The sequence below is a fragment of the Urocitellus parryii genome, chromosome 7, assembly GCF_045843805.1.
Source record: "Urocitellus parryii isolate mUroPar1 chromosome 7, mUroPar1.hap1, whole genome shotgun sequence".
Classification (NCBI taxonomy): Eukaryota; Metazoa; Chordata; class Mammalia; order Rodentia; family Sciuridae; genus Urocitellus; species Urocitellus parryii.
In genome coordinates, this window is record NC_135537.1 from 38576671 (window position 1) to 38594801 (window position 18131).

At 39.3% G+C, this 18131-nt stretch overlaps 1 protein-coding gene across 1 annotated transcript in view; it reads right to left on the reverse strand.

Annotated features, from left to right (window-relative positions):
• The window catches only part of Cpq (carboxypeptidase Q), a 372519-nt gene that overhangs the window by 101160 nt on the left and 253228 nt on the right, over nt 1–18131 (reverse strand). Inside the window, exon 5 of the mRNA XM_026383548.2 lies at nt 15072–15163. Within this exon, the coding sequence (XP_026239333.2) occupies nt 15072–15163 (92 nt within the window). The remainder of the gene's footprint in view (nt 1–15071; nt 15164–18131) is intronic.

Sequence of the window (18131 nt, forward strand, 5' to 3'; positions counted from 1 at the left end):
CTGATGAGGGCCAGTGTTGGGCAAATGGCAAAGCTTTATTAGTAAGGGAAGAAGATAATTATTCCTGTTGTTGTAATTACTATACTCATTAGAGGTCATTTTCTCTGGACATCTGAGTTGGAGTCCCGATTCTGTCACCTTGACAGTCATTTACTCTCTTTGAGCTTCATGTCCTCTTCAACAGGAGAAAGACCTACATTTAATAGGATTGTTTTGAGGATTCCATGGATCCAATATATGTATTCAGAGGTCATATATCATGCTATTCAATTCTCTTGAGACTTACAATCATTAGCAACAAGAATGAATAATAAAAGCACTGATCTAAGGTATCATCTAAGCCAGGGCACTTGTGAGAGTGAAAGGGAGGGCCAGCGGTGATTCTGCAGGAGGATGGGTGGGTACCAACCATCTCAGGCAAATCAGGAGCTAAAAGGCTGCAGAGTGCTACTTTTCTGATTCTTTTGTATCATCTATTTCTGCCACTTTATAAAATTTAACAAATAAACATCAGATTTTCTTGATTCTAAGGATCTCATTTTCTACCTATCATCACATTTTGGAAACTGGAATGTATCTTGTTGATGCACTCCATAAGACACTGGCCAACACCAAGGAAATGAACTATGCCATTGTCATTGCTTGTTGGGGTGCAGGGTTCCTCAGACAGAAAGGGTCTCAGGCAATTCCTTTTACACCTCACTTAAGGTATCCGCACTGTATCAATACAGACCATTAAAATGAATCTCTAATTATTTAATAAAATTCTTCATAAAGTTTTGATATGCAGAAGATTGATTTTCCTGTGTGAGGCAGGACAATGATGTGCAGTGGAAATCACCAAATCTTCAGAATAGACCATAGAGTGTTCAGGGTTGGCAAAGACTGCTGTCATCAAATGTGTACCAGGGAGGCCTCCCACTCCGGTCCTGAACGATTATCAAAAGCTCCCTAAGTCTTTCAAGAGAAGCTATGTGGCTTTTAGAAATAGTAAAATTAAAAATAAACTGGAAAAGAATTTAGCCACATTGAAGATATAGGAAAAAGACGTATTCAATATGACTCACGATCAGACTGTCAACCCCAAAGGCATACCTTGAACACCTCATCCAACAAGGAGTACAGGTCACCCCAAGTGGCCAGGCATCCTGGTGCTGAGGGTTCACTACTATTCAGGGGGAATCTGCAGCCTCTGAGCTCAAGGTATTTTAGACATAGGTTGATTCTAAAGACAAAAGTGTTAGTTAAAAATATTGTCAGTTAAAAAAAAAAACCTGTGAATTTAATGTAGCTTAAGTTTTACTGAAAATCTGTCTTAATTGTGCCTGACAACTAATGATCCTTAAAGAAATGGAAAATTGGATGCCTTCTAACCAGGCTCATTGTCACTCCTCGGTGACACTCTCCTCCCCCAGATTCCACAGTCTTCTAGTATAAACTTGAGAAGACAGTATTTGACATTTTGTTGCTCTTTTACCTTCAAAACAGGTAACACAGCCACTTAATGGTTGTGTTTTTTTTTTTTTAAAGTAAAAGTAGATTCTTTCACCACTATTCTTAAGTCAACTGCTTCAACCATGTGTAGGAGAGGGATGGGCCATGGTAGCAGCTGGCGCCACGCCCCTTGATATCCCTGGGGTTTCCCCATCAGTCATAGTTAACTCACATAAATATCACTAACCTGTTTTAATGGCAAAATATCTGCTAGAATAAGAAGGTGTATTACACAAATAAATACAGAAGGCGCTTTTCACCTGGTCATAAGAAAAATGCACTTTATTCCACTTAAAAATTTCAATATTAAAATCCACAATTGCTGGCTGTCACTGAAGACAATGTTAATTTATTACTTCACACGTGTCACTTCCATGTAATGAAATAATTAGCTGAGAAGTTATATTTGCATTCCCAACATTTTTGTACAATAGGAATGTCAGTCTGATTAGGCATTAGCTACAATTTTCGAGAATTGAAGGTAGCAGCTTGGTGTACAAGGGAACATTTTTTTCTTCCTCTTCATTTGCTCTATTCTTTCCTTACTGATTCAGAAAATGATGTTTAAATAGAGACTTTCCGCAGAAGTTATCACTACAGTGTGCCATGTTAAGGTAATTACCCCAGAGAGGAGAAAATAAAAATCACACTGGTGGTCAGTCTTTCCATCAAATTCTTTGGAAGCTGAGGCCCAATGCCTTCGGTGTCAATGCTGTTATACTCTGGAATCCCATCCCTGGTCCTCATTCTCATTCGAATACATACTTTGGTTGTATTAGATGCTGGCTGAACCATTCAAGAGACAGCTCTTCATCCCAACACCCTTCCCTGAGGAAGAGCAAGCATCAAGGTCAAGGGCAGGTGCAATTTTCCAACACAAATGGTTTGCTAGAGAAGGTACTTAAAAACCTGAGCTCTTGATCATGAAGAAAAAGAAGTGTTGAAGATCACATATTATTTTATCTCCTAACCAAGGAAAGAAAAAAGGACTCCAATTTCTTAAAAACAAACAACAAGACCAAACAAGTGTTAAGTCATTTGTGCTTTGTTTGCAAATAATTTTTTTAAATTTCTCTTTCAAAAGTCACAATTCACCCCCCAGACCCCCACTTCACTTACCCTTCCTTAATCCTCCACACAGGAACAACTAAGGCAGGTAGGATTAGGGATGTTAACTTTTGGAGAAGCACAACTACCTTCTTTTATAATTGTGCCTCCTGTCTTCTAATTTGCATGTTTATATTGAGACATCACTAAGTAGAACTGGCCGGGGGTATGCTCATTGTCTGAAAATGTTAAAAAATAATGACACAATGAAATCTCTGCCTTAGAAATCCTTAAAAACAGCACAGGCAGGGATCCATCCCAGTATATTTCTATCCCTGGTATTCAGGCACAGCTACTCCAAAAGAAGAAGGCCGAACTTTATTGTGGAGGGTTTACACACACGCATGTGCGCACGCGCGCACACACGCGCGCACGCACACACACACACACACACACACACACACACACACATTTCCATTCTCTTAAGAATTGGGTTTCTGCCCTCATTTTCCTATTCTTTTAAGGCTAAGGCAGTGGGGAATATCCTAAGATGGTATCCTGGGATATTTTTGATCTGAAGATAGTCCTTTAAAAAGTGGAAGGATTTTAACATTTATTAGTGTAAGGAAGTCTTTTATTATGAAAAGGTCTCTTTGGCTATTTTATTTTTAATTTTATGTATTATTTAGTTCTTGCTATGCTTTAAAAAGTACCCCAAACTAAGAAAAAATTTGGAAATTGAAGTGGTGCTTTGAAAAAGAAAAATCATTGTAGCAGGATTCAGAGAGTTAACTTTAGAATAATATAGATATTTGTTTTTATACTCTCCAGAGAAAGTGCAAATTCAGAGCATTGGGAATGACTTAGCGACAACTGACATCTGCATGGTTACACAGGATTCCTTGGCTTTTTACTCCAAAATTGTACAGAATTGATTCTGTGCTATATGTGTTTCAAATTAAGCACCTTGAAGTGACTTTACTACTCATCCATTCATGTATACTAATGACCCAGCATTCCTGAATATATTAATGTGTATTTCCTTTAGTGTATGACAAGCTGATAGATACCTGTGTTTAAGATGGGTGACAGAAGTATACACAGTTATAGAAGCCATTATGGCTGAAGTCTGGAGACTTAAAAACCTAAATTCAACTTCAGGCCTTGAACCTCAGAGGCTGGGCTGTGCAGACTTGGGTACATTGTTTACTTCTCGGAACCTCTGTTTCATCGTGTGTGAAGTTAGGAAAACAGTGCATAGTTTGGCTTCTACCTAAGTCATTACCATTAGCAGAGATGATGTCTATGAAAGAATAATTTATAAATGATCACATAGATACAAGAGGTTACAAGGCCATCATGTAAACTGTAAGAACTTGATATATAATTTGTTTAGGGAATGATATTTTTCAAAATTTTTGATGGTTTCTTTTCTTTTTATATGCCTATCAGAAAAAATTCTACCACTGGATTTTCAGATCTAATAAAAGGACCAAATTGCTTTTCCTCACATGGAAAGATGGACGATTTTCACAAAGTACCTTTCCCTCTGTCTACTATTACATTCTCTTCCCTTTGACCTTTCCTAATTCAAATGACAAAACAGCCTGATTGCCTCCCAAAGAGTATAATAAAGTATTTTCCAGAGCTTTGGAGGGGGAACAAAGTCACCCAGCTATGGCAGTGAGTGGGGACAGATGCATGCCATACATTCTCCTGGCCCTGGGTTAATACCTGGACACTGCCTGAAACACATTTACAGGTATTGACCACGGTGTTGCCTCCTATTTCAGGGGGTAGTGCACCTCATTGGATGAGTTTTATTAAATGAAACTATATAAGAATCTATAAAAGCAAATTACATTCCTGTTTTAACTAGTAACAGAAATTCTGTTTAATCTCAATATAACTCAGGTTATGAAACCACTCTAAGCCTTTGTTGAAAGGCCTCGTTAAGCTCTCTGAATTTGCATTGTTGTTTATATATGTTTTGCTGTGTGGGACATAAAAGCTCTTTAGAAATTGATTTTGAGAAACTCTCCTTTAAGAGAACCCTGAAACCAATGCAATTTAGACAATCTGCTGGTTGCTAGGGGCAACCTCAGCTTCTAGAATGAGTAATTGCAAATGCAGGACAAGCATTTGATAAGAACTTGCAAGAGGGAGGTCTTCTGAAAGAAAATAAGAAATGGAAGTTCTAGTCTTCAGGTTAGGGGTAAAAAATATGCCTTTGGGTTTTTTACATAAATAGATGAGTCAACAGGAGTTTCAGAGATTGGAGATGGAGCTCAGTGGTAGAGCGTTTGCTTAGCATGTCTAGGGCCCTGGGTTCCATCCCAAGCACTGGAAGTAAAGGGGACAAGAATTAGAGATGTGGTCTAATTGATAAGGAGGTTAGAAAACCAGACCCAGACCAACTCTATCAGAGGACAGGTGGCCCTTATGACACCACAGGACTTCAGGACTGATGCCCTTAGGAATGACCATTAGGAAGAGTTCCAGAAAACAAAGGACTGTGACAAGTTCTTAGGTTGCAACTGTGCCCTGTGGTTCTGTCGTTGCTCAGTTCCGTGTCTGATCTTCAGCACTCAGAACAACACAGTTTATGTACTGCCCAACGTGACTGCTGGACACAGTGAGTACGAAGAGACCTCACCTCCTGGTGGCTCTGTTCTAGCGCTGACCCTGCAGGCTGCCTGCCAGTCTGTGCCCACTCACTCCTCAGGCCATCTTGGGAGGACGCTTCTCTGATGTTTATGGATGTGTGTAGCAGAATCACAGAGAAACCACAGGAGCCAGAAGGAGAGGATAAACTTCTGGAAGGGCTATTGATTAACCAAAGACCTAATGTTCTTTGGATCTTTCATAAAAAGCCTGGTTTCATGTAACAACTTAGTTTTAAAAAACGAAATACAGGTTGGCAAGCCCATGCATAAAACCAGGATGTGGTTAAACAATGAATGACAATTGTTTAGGATTAGTAGGAAAGCTGCCCAACCAAGATGTATTGGAATTTGATTTCTTTAAGAGCTATTTCTAGACATGTCAACTTCTTCAAAAGATGCCCTTTTGGGATGGGGTTATGGCTCAGTGGTAGGTAGAGTGCTTGCCTCTCATGTGTGAGGCACTGGGTTGGATCCTCAGGACCACGTAAAATAAATAAATAAAATAAAAGTATTGTTTCCATCTACAACTGAAAATATTTTTTTTTAAATGCTCTTTAATGTCTTCCAGTACTTTTATATTTAGCCATTTTTTTTTTGTACCAGGGATTGAACCCAGGGGTGATCAACCACTGAACAACATCCCCAGTCATTTTATTTTTATTTTTTATTTTGAGACAGGGTCTTGCTAAGTTGCTTAGGGCTTTGCTAAGTTGATTGCCTGGCACATTTAGTCATCTTAATATTCTATTCTTGCTCTAAGAAATAAGAGGAAAGTGCGTTGACTCTGGCACCCACATTGAGTGGCTCACTGGGCTATAACTAAGGCTGTACACTGAACTGGTGATGGGGGTTCTGCTGGCAGGACACCTAAGGAGAGCATCTGCACTCTCCTGAGTGCTGGCCTTATAAAAAAGTCACATGATTAGCCTACCAAGCCACAAACTTTAAATGTCAGAACTGTACTGTGTGCTAGAGACCTCTTTCACCAATAACTGTGACTGAGATTGCAATGGCTTCAGGAGAAAGTTTTCTAAACTTCCGCACAAAAAGGACTTAGAACAGGGGTCAGCAAAATATCTGAATATCTGATCTGCTTTCTTTTTCTTTCTTTCTTCTTCTTCTTTTTTCTTTTTATTTTTTATAAATAAGGTTCTATTGGAACACAGCCATGCTCATTCTTTGGGCATTGTTTATGAATGTACTACAATAGCAGAACCGAGAAGAGACCATATGTCTTGCAGACCTGAACTCTTTACTATCTCATCTTTTAAAAGTTTGCCAACCTCTCGTTTAGACGACAGAGGGTAGAAGACAGCTCCAGGCACATTAAAATAGTGCTGGTGATTCAAAAGTGGTTTGCTGACTCTGTAACTTTGCGAGGCCCAAGTACATGTAATGGGATAATTTAGTCCCAGAAGCTCTGACCCATATATGTCACTTGTGAGCCCAAGGCATGACACCTCGGTTCAGATTTGTGTTTCCTGGTGTGTCAACTTGATTTCCTGGGGACATTTGTGCAGTAGATGTGCGGTGGGTCCTTCCAGGTCAGATCGTGACCTGGTTAAACATAGGGAGGCACTGGAGCAGAAACTATTTGTGCCTCATAGAAAACCTCTGGCAAGTGGTAAAACAGACTGGGAACAAGCTGAGGCCCTTCATGGTTTAGGAAAAGTGAGATAAGATGCCAGCCACAATACTTTACAATAAGCCTCAGTGTTTGTACCCAATGTTTTCAGAACCAACTTGAAAAGGCTGTTGCCTTATTTGGGTTAATTATGGTAGCAGAGAAGTCCGGATCTTTTTTTTTTTTTTTTTTTTTAACATGTACTGGGCTGAATCCCACACTTGAGTCAAACTTCACTATGATATGAAACCGCAAGTTGTTATAGGTTAAATATTACTTTAGAACAGCAGGCAAGGTCTTGCCACCCCAAGGACACGGAAAAATTCTATTCTAGGGTCACAATTTCATAGAAAAATAATAATAAAAGCCAGTTAAGAAGGATCCCTCCTAAAGAGGGACAAAAGAAAGAAAAAAGAGATGCATTGATGCCTACTCACGTTTATTCACTCAGTGGCATATGATTCTCTTGATAGCAAAGGGAATATTTTGATAGTTCTGCCCAGACCGACATACATCTATATATAATTACCATATGTATATAAGATTATGAAATCCTACAGTCATAATGGAATTCTACACAGGAGAAAGCAAACACATGCAAAAGGCTGTCTTTTCCTTTTATTTTTTAATAATATCCACAAATTCTAATAAGACCCCTAAGAGCTCCCAGGTGTGCTATACAAATTAGGTGAATGTTGTAACTACAAGAGCTACCAACCAAGAACACATGGAGATAAGTGAAATTTAAACCAATTTTGTGATGTGCTTGACATACAAATGCAAATATTCAGACATTGAAAGAAAAACACAGGATGCATAAAAGCCCAGCAGTAATGACTGCAACCATAACCTCTGATTAGCGTGGCCGTCTTGCATGGAACATTAAAGATGTGAGAAAAGCTGCACTGGAGACAGAGTCCGGGCGCCATGATGCTGGATGAGTACATCAACTCTATCTATGACTTCTATAGAGCACAGCACGGTCGCTCTCTAGCAGGGTCATCCTGGCCACAGCCACATTACATGGTGGCACAGGGTTGCAAAATAAAAACACATTTTCGGGGATCACCTGAAGTCTCTCAAGCATTTGTAACATTTTCTTTATTTCAGAGGGAAATGAGAAACGTGGGTGGGGAAGTTGGCCAGAAGTTTGCTCCTAAAAGTAGCTAACATGATGTTTTTGATGTATTTATATAACTAAAAAGGAAATTTTGTTCCTCAGTACTGGCAACACAGGAAATGCTAACAAAAATACTACACAAAATCATTTTAAGTTCTTCTGTTTTCAAGTTGGCTAGAGTTCAAATAAACTAATGTGTTTAGAATGATCATACATCCCATCCCTCATTTAATAAAACCTATTTAAAATATTGCCCTTATTAATGACTAGCAGAACACAGCAGTGTTCATTATCCTTGTAATTCAATTGCCAGAAGTTTGTGCAATAAATCAGGAAAAGGTTAAAATATTTTTCATGCCAGAATAGAACATATCAATCTATTTTATTTGATTACCTTGTGTAATGAGGCTTTCTCAGGGCCAGATTACCTTACTCATTATAATTATGCCAGATCATATTTTTACTTAAAATGGAAAAGATTTCAAAATGCCAGAAATCCAGTTGAAACTAATTTAGGTACCCCCCTCCCTTCCTTTGTAGATTTGAGGACATGAGAAATGATATCCTGCTCTCTTTCCAGGACAAGAGAAGAGAGTAACATTGTTCCCATAAAAGCAGATTGGTCAAATGGCATCTGAATAGCTCTCATTCTATTCACTGATTTGAAAATTCAATAAAATCATCTATAATATTTTTAAATTCCAGAGTTAAATTCTGCTCCTGTAATTGAACTCTCATTCACCATAATATGCTTCTCTGTGTGGTGATATTTTCTTCTAGTTAATATAAGCAGATTTCAACCAATAAAGGAGTTCATATTTTTTTAATAATATTTTTTATCAATGAAGAATGACATGAAGACATTTTATGCAGTCTTTCTTCTCCTACCTAGAATAACCTCCTTTCTGGCGCCAGCGGAATGGCCCTTCCCAAGCCCTGCTAGAATCGTCCCCTTCCCAGACTCTGCTGTTGCAACAGCCCCAGGCAGTATTCCTGGCCATGAGCTGTGGCTCCAGCAGGACAGCATTTCCACGTCCTGTTCTCACCAACGTGTTCCTCCAAGTTGACAAAGGGTCACTCTAACCAGAACAGCCCTGCAAACCTCACTGGGTAAAAGGCCTTCAGACCCCCTTCAATCATAAGCCGAATATCAGAATCAAGGCAAGGCATCGGGGAGAAAGAACGGTGACTATTGGAGGGGGAGGCAGAACTTTCCTTGTTACTCTTCAGAAATGTACTTCGAAAAACATGAAAATATGGCACCTACAGGAATGACCCAAAATAAAAGACTATGAATAATACTATGTACTGGGAAGGATGGGGAGGAACTAAGGGGTTGCTGGCAGGATGTAAAATGGTAAAAGCTCCCATCTCTCTGGCAATTTCTAATAAAGTTAAACATCACTGGTTATATGGTCCAGCAACTCCACTACAAAAGAAAATAAATGTCTACGTCCACCAAAAGATCTGTATAGAAACATTCACAGCAGGTCTTTCAATGATGGGTAAAACTGGAAACAATCAAATGTCCATCAAGAGAATATCCATGCTGCATTTGTCCAGGAGAATAAAGAAATTGTGACCTATTCAGGTAACAGAGGACCACTCAGCAATGGAAAGGGACAAACTAGTCAGTCCAACAATATGAATAAATCCCTGGACCACACTGTTAGGAAAAGAAGCCAGACTCAAGATTACATTCTGAATGATTCCATTTGTAAGAAGTTCAAGAACAAGACGGGTGTGGTGGCACACACGTATAATCCCATACTACCATTGGCTTGGGAGGCTGGCGCAGGAGGATTGCAAGTTCAAAGCCAGTCTCAGCAAAAAAGAGGTTCTAAACAACTCAATGAGATCCTGTTTCTAAATAAAATTTAAAAAGGCTTGGGATGTGGCTCAGTGTTCCAGTACCCCTGAGTTCAATTCCCAGTACCCCTGTCCTCTCAAAAGAAGTTCAAGAACAGATATAACCAATCTATGGTGATAAAGAGCAGCACAGTAGTTGCCTTTGGTGGAGCTGGATGGGGGTCAATCTGAAGAGAATCTTCTAGAGCAATGGAAATGCTCTCTTCTTGATCAACATGGTGTCACACAGGGGTTTCCATTCTCTCAAGATTCGGGAATTCACCAAATGCTAGTTAAACCCCCATAAAACACAACTAGCACGAAAAATGATGAGCTACCTTGAAAAGAACCAATAAACATAAAGAGTAAACAGTATCTCTCTAAATAGTTCTCAAGTTCATGCTAATGTGAAGAGAGACAGTGGAAAGAACTTTAAAATCAGGGAAGAACATATTACAGCCTATCAAAATATGTGAGCTAGCATATTTTGAATAAGAAAAAAAATATGTATATAAATCCTTTATGGTACTTTCTGTTGATGGATCTCAGGAATGATCTCTATTCTAGTTGATGCCAAAATATAGGGAAAAACTGAATAGTTCTCATTTGAATTATTTCACTTAGTAACTATCATCAAAATGCTTATAGACTTTTTTGAGGCAAAGTTTGTTTCCTTAGAAAGAACATTTTAGATATCATAATAAAGTTGCATATGAGTTTTAAAATTTGTACACAAAGCACAAATAGCTTCACATATTTCATAACAATTTAATGAACTGTTTAGTAAATTTAGTAAATTTTAACAGTTATTATAACAATTGAGGCAATATTTCACAAGCAGCATAATTATGAAGTAAAGGTATTTTAAAGTTAATCTGAGTAACATTTTGAAAATTAGTTTGGTTATAAATTCTAGTATATAATTTAAAATCACTTTGATTTATATTTTTCTTTGCATATATTAATAAAAGCACACTGTAAACAAAGATGTATCCTTTTCTAAGAAAAGGATAATGAACAATATTAATTTTATTTCCATAAATTTTACCTAAATATGTCTATTAAAATAACTTTTGTAGTACTTTCACTGTTAGATAGATTTTTCACAGGGAAAGAAAGTGTACATTCAGAACAATGAAAAGAAAAAATAATTTTCTACATGTTGTTTTGCTCCATAGCTGGTGCAATGTAAGCGTAACCAACTTTACTATTAAACTCAAATAAGAATGGGGAAAAAAAGATTGTGCATATACCTTTATATTATTATAAAAATATCTTCCAGAATAATATTTACATTGAAAAATACTGCACTCCAAATAAAATTTACAAAATTCCCCTTTAGGCCACTCAAAATCATAAAGAGATCATTGCAGAAACTGTATGATTTTTTTGATCATAGAGACCAAGAATCTGTCAACTTTTTCTGTCAAGATCCTGATGGTTAATATTTTAAGTTTGTGGGCCACATTCAGTCTCTGTTCCGTAACCAGCTAAAGACATAAAAACATTTTTAGTTTGGGATCTGTACCTAAACAGGTGGCAGGTTAGATTTGGCTTGTAGGGCTCAACTTGCTGATTCCTGATACTGATCGCCAATGACCATAACCATACAGAGAAAATACTGGCAGAGTCACTTTAAAACCTTTTATTTTTACAATTACCAAAACAGATGCCCCTTGAAGGAAAATTCTCTTCCTGTTTCATATTGCCCCCACTGAGGAATGGCAACCCACAGGGCTCGGTTATAGTTGACATGACGGGGAGTGGCTGTCCCTCTCTCCTCTCCTCATCACTCATTCAGATCCATTTACTCTGCAAGGATAAGGCTGAGAATCCTCCCCCATGATGAACATGTCATGATCATTTCTTCTGTTTCTAACCCCTTTACATTTACTGTGCTAAGCCTTTATACCATCAGCACTCTGTTATGATTGAATCCTTTGCAAAAAAACAAAATACTTTTTGGTAAATAAATAAATAAATACTTTTTTTTGGTAAATCATTTAGAAACATGTTCTATAATGTTTGTTTTCCTAAATTTCTTATGTAAGTTTAAAGTTATTGTTAAATTTTCTAAGCTCTTTATGAGCAAATACTGTGATTTCTTTTCTTATTGTGTACAGACGGGCAAAGGTAGTGGTCGTGATAAACATTTTTACCTTTACCTAAAAGGCAGCTTACAGAGCTGATCCTGCCTTGAGCACCATGGCAGGTGAGACTGTGGCAACTGGTCTCTTGGGCAGCTGAAATTGATTGAGAATCCAGAACAAAGTGAGAGGAAGACCTCTGCATGGGCTAGTTTTGCACCAGAACCGTGTGCTCTCCTTTAATAGTGTATGCAGGGTTGTGGCTGGGAAGTGACTGCCCAGCCAGCCTTGTGTCACCTAATACCCAAGCAGTTCCATTACCTGACTAGTTCTTTTTTTTTTTTTTTTTTGAGAGAGAGAGAGAGTGAGAGAGAGAGAGAGAGAGAGAGAGAGAGAATTTTTTAATATTTCTTTTCTAGTTTTCGGCGAACACAACACGTTGTTTGTATGTGGTGCTGAGGATCGAACCCGGGCCGCACGCATGCCAGGCGAGCGCGCTACCGCTTGAGCCACATCCCCAGCCCCACCTGACTAGTTCTTGCCAATGGAATGCAAGTAGAAACCATGTGACCCACTTCCAGAACTATCCCTTCAAAACCTCCCACCATCCTCCCCCACCTGCCAGTTGGATGTTGCTGCTCAAAGCATATTAAAGGCCACGTTGCTGAAATCTCTCAGCCTAAATAACTACATGGAACAGAACCCTATCATAAGTATATTGGATATTAAATAAGCAAGGAATAAACTTGTATTATGCTGTCATTGAAACTGGAGGACTAATTTGTTCCAAAACTTGCCATTCCTTACCTAGAACAGAGGATCTCTGTTGTGACTGCACTGAGCGGGATGCTGTTGGCATTCAGAGATGCCTCAGAGAAGGCAATCTGCTTTGTTCCCTCCTTCCAGTGTGTGACTTGCTATATATTTACTTTTAGGTTAAATTCAGTAACCCCTACCCCAAATGCTTATGCTTTTGGCAATGTTTCTATGTGAAACATGCAGAAAGTCTTTTAAAATGTAAGATAAAGAGCTACCCTAAAACAAAAAGCTTATGTTTTTTGTTTCTGTAATTTCTTCTTTCCATCCCTGAAAATGCAATGCAGACTTAGCCACCTGCAAGCTGAAGCATTTGTATGAAGGTAACAGAGATAACATCAAGACACACCAGGTCTGTTCATGCAATTATGCATCATTTCATAAAGAAAGAGAGAGAGAATGAATGAATGTGTGTGTGTGAGAGTGTGTGTGTGTGTCCCTCCCAATTTCTTAGAAGTTTAAAATCAAGTCATTCCTGATTTCATCCATGCATTTCAGTAGGCTATGGTGAAACTCAAAACCTTATAGAGAAATAAATATTTTTTCAGATCCCAGAAATTTCAGTGGTGAGAAATTTTAAGCTGATCCATTGGGGATTAAATCCATTTTTTACCCCTGGGGTAGAGTATATTATAGAGAATAAAAGAGTTTTAAGAATAGTGCTTTCAAATATTCTGTTTTCTATGAAGTCTAAGATGCATAGAATTTTAAAGCTCCTCCTTAAAAATAGTTCAGTTACCCTTCTTGCCCTGAGGATAAAGTATAAACTTCTAAGCAGGATTTATATGTTCTTGTTCAGGCTTCTGCTTACATATCTACTCTATGCTAGCATCACAATGCACCCAGCCACTCTGAGCTCCTTCTGTTTCTGTAGGATCTGCATCCTCCCTTACCTCCAGCCTTTGCACACACAAGCTCTGGTACTCTGCTTCTCCCTCCCACTCCCTTTCCTTTGATTACTTTTATTCAGTCTTTAGGACTCAACTTAGATGTCATTTCTTCCACACACCTTATTCCAACTGCCCTTCAAAGCCCAGTTGGGTGAACTTCCTGTGTCCGCCATCAACACCTTATTCTGTATCAGAAGACTTAGCACATAAAATTGAAGTTCAGTGGTCAATGTCCTTTGCATTGCAGTCTCTATAAGGGCAGCATGAATCTTTTTAATTAGATTAAACCTCATATCCAACATAGTACATGAGATATAGTATTACTCAGAAAATGTTAACTGAATGTTTCTGAATCTAGAACAATCCTTATGTACTTTTGAGGTCTACCATGACATATGGAATATGATGTTACTGACCCACTAACCAAAGGACATTTGTCTTGAATTTTCTTATCACCAGGATTACTGGAGGTCAAAGGTAAAAGAGTAGGCATAAATCATGAGTACTTTGTATAGTAAACAATTATAATCAGTGGTCAAATTCATGACCCCAAATTCATGCTCTAACTAATTGAAATAAGACAATAGAGACTGACTCTGTAAAAAATGGACCCCAAAATGGTATAAATATAATTCAAGAAACAAACGCCCTCTGACTTGGATAATTGACATTCTGTTTCTTTCAATCTGGAGATTGAGGGACAATGATCCGCAGCAGTGGCAGCAATGCAGCCCCTCCGCTCCCTGCCCACACAACCCTGCCCAGCAGCACACGCACCACTTTGGCGCTCCCTCTGGCTTGATCCACACCACTTCTGACCTTAGTGTTTTGCTTTCTCCACGTTTGTTCTTGAGGCTAATCTCCACATCCTCAAATGGTCTTGGATTTCTAATCATGTTCTTCCACATTCCCTTCTTGATTTAGGCTCCACTCTTGCCGAATCACAGTTAGTGTCAAGCCAAACTATCCTCCACATTCCCAGGTCTGAGACCTCTGGCTGCCCCATCCCAAACATCATGAGGGCAATGCTGTTGGCTGACTCAAGGCCCCATGACTGGGTCCTCCAATACCAGGGCTTCCAGAAGGATTTAGCACACAGAGGTATGGGAGGAGGTGCTCAGTGAGGAGAGGGCCTGTCCGTATCTCCGGAACACACAAGTACAGAAGAACTAGAGAGGCTATAGAAAATGGCAGCGTGAAGGTGGGAGTTTTCTAAGACTGCAGACCATGAAATAGGAATAGAAAAGCCCTTAGCTCCGCACCAGAACGTCCTCAGTTCAGCAGTATGTTCTCATCACAGAGCTGGATGAAGACAGCTTATACAGAAGGAGTGTTTGGCAGGGTTAGCTGAACACAAAGTATTATTGAGAATCCTAAATGGGACAATTAGCAGGAATTTTTAAACCAAAAGCATCAGTGTTTTTGGCTTACACTGATATCATATGTACAAATACTCAGCAATCCATGGCTGTTTTTTACCTTGTGTGACTGATAGTACTGGGAGGCGCCAATTCCACCTTGTTCCTCTGCAGTCCAGAGCACCAGGCGCAGAGTCCTCTTTGGACGGAGCCCTAGGAAAAATAAAGGAAGAATCAGTGCTTCAGTTGATTATGACTTTCTAAAAATGGCACTGTGGAGGCAGTGAGGGGGAAATCAGAGGCACTCCTCTCTTGCTGGTGTGGCTGCCTGCTTCTGTGTATGGCTGACATAGCAGAGGAGCAGTTTTGGTACTGAGCTCCAGGACAGGTTAATGGCAAAACTTGTTGTGACAAATTCAGTCTTATAAGCCAAGAAGGAAAGCCTCTGATCACAGCCTTAACTAGATATCCTGCCCTGCAGGGCCCAACAGGTGTTCAAGTTCAGTGAGATATTAGGTCATATCTAGAAGATGCAGTTAGGAGGAGCCTAGTAGATCTTGGGATCTTCCAGAAATCTTAAATTAAAATCAAGTTTTGCTCTATTTCAAGATAAGGTGTGTTGGAGATTACTTCTTAGTTTGAATCTACAAGTATAGCTAGCTTCTCCTGCTACCTCCAGTAATGCAATAACTGAGAAGCAGATGAAACATTTATGGTTACCCATGACCAATTTTTTTCTTCTACTTGGAAATATAAGGTCATTCCCTTAAGGTCAATGAAAATTAACTGAATGAGGATGACAGTTATTCACCTTATTGCTTCACCAACAGCTTGGTGGAAATTTCATTGATAAACAAATTTATGATAAATTTAATAAACAAATTTATATAGACAGTCCCTGATTTATGATGGTGCCACTTGCTAGTTTTTGACCTTAGGATAGCACAACAGCAAGCACACATTCAGTAGAAAATGAACTTTGATTGTCAAAGTTTGATATCTATGTCCAGTCCACATTATATAGCATGATCCTTTCTTGTGATGCTGGGCAGCAAAAGAGAGCCAGTCAGCCACAGACTCACCAGGGGAACAACTGGTCCTCTGAAGTGTGCTGTGTTACGGAGCTTGGGTGTTGGTAGGATGAGGTATGTTAAACGCATTTTTGACTTGTGATGTTTTCACCTTTGGATGGGTTTATCAGGATGTAACCCCATCATAAGTCAAGGAGCCTTTGTATCTTGAAGTTTTTAAGGCTAGTGGCAGATTGCTGTGTCTAGAACCATTTTTGAGTGACTCTGTCTATTCAGTAAAATTTAACTACAAGAAAGCTCTTTTCCAAACTTAAAAACACAGGGTAAAATGGTATGTGAAAAGTGCCACTTTTGTCAGCAAGAATTAAAATCTGTCCTGATTCATACCTGATCATGTCATTTTTGAGAAATAGGAATGGCAGAACAAGTGAAGCAGGATTTAAATCTTAACTAAGAGGATTCATCTTCCTGCCTCTTCACGGGAGGAGCCTTTGGGAAAGATTGAAATGTACTTTGAGTGGCCCTGAGATGGTCATGCTACAAATCTCAGGAATAACCACCTACATGCACCACCTGGGGGCACAGCCTTGGAAAGAAGGAGGCAGCGGAGCAGTCGCAGCCTGGATGACAAGTGCCCCTGAGACTGGGAACTCCATCCTCCCTCCGCCAGGCACTGACAAGCATTCTCCTTTCACAAGCCTAACACCAAGGAACTGAGAGGAGAAGGAGTTGCATTCTCCACTGGAATATAGGGTGAAGTCACTTTTCACTCAAGCATTTTAACATCACCACAAGACCACAGGTGAGGACGTAGGCTGACCTGAGTCCCAGGTAAAATCTAGACAAGCAATTTCCACATACAATTTCTCAACAAATTCTACTGGCATTTCCACTTAAATCCATCTGGAACGCAACTTCTTACCTGCACTCTGCTCCACTCCAAGTCCTTACTTCCTTCTGCTTGGATTATTGCGCTGCCTCCCCACAGCTCTTCCCTCTCTGCAGGTGATGCTGCACATTATGGTGACAGGTCCTTTGCAAAGCCTAAGCTACGGCATTTCATGTCTCTGCTCAGAACCTCCCATAACCAAAATGGAAGCTTCTGGAAGGCTGGGTTTTATGCTTTTTAACTCACTGAAACGTCCCTGGTCCCCAGATTGTCTGACACACATTAAGTATTTATTAAGTGGCACTGGAGGAAGGAATGAGTGCAAAGCTTGATGTACTGATTAGAATAAAACTTAAACCACTTTTTCCGGCCTCATTTAAAACTCTTCTGATAGTGCATTTCCAGGCAGGCATTATATTTGAAAAAGGTAGACAGATTTGGGGAACCTCCTATCATTAGGTGATAACTAGATAACTAGTGGGAAATTGACCTGCCTGAACCTAGTCTCCTTATCTGACAAGTGGAAATAATCTTTGCCTACACCATAACTCTTACCTGGGGTTGTTTTGAGGAGTAAATGAGATAGGATGTCATAATATATAAGACAACCCTGTGGCTGCCATGTAATCAACATTTACTAATGAACCACAAAACAATGTAATGGTGTTCAGGCGCACTTTCAACCCCACAGTAAAGAAGGGATATGAACATACCCAGAGAGGAAATTCATCCAAAGGCTTTTAAGTGCGTAGGGCAGAAGAATCCCAGAGTATACCCACTGCCTGCTCCATGGAGTCCAACTACCCGCTCAGATTCATGCACAAGCTTAAACTCTTGTCTGAGAAAGAAATCTAATCTTAAAGATAGATGTCAACCTTTGGTTTCTCTAAAGGAAATATGCTTAGAATTCATTTGTATCAAATGATATTTTGCTTGCAACACAGGAAAAAAAAGTAAGAAAGAATAAAGTGATATTGTTTATATGCTGCAAGTAAAAATTCTAAACACTTTTAAATCTGTAAGAGAAGGGGGAAAGATGCACTTTCTTTTTACATCTCTCTGCATATCCCAGCAAAATAGTATCAAATTATTAAAATGGCCAGATGCTATGACACATATCTGTAATCCCAGTGACTCAGGAGGCTGAGGCAGGAGGACCACAAGTTTGAGGCCAGCCCAGACAACTTAGCAAGATCCTGTCTCAAAGTAAAAAATAAAAAGGGCTGGGGATATAGCTCAGTGGTAAACATCCCTGGTTTCA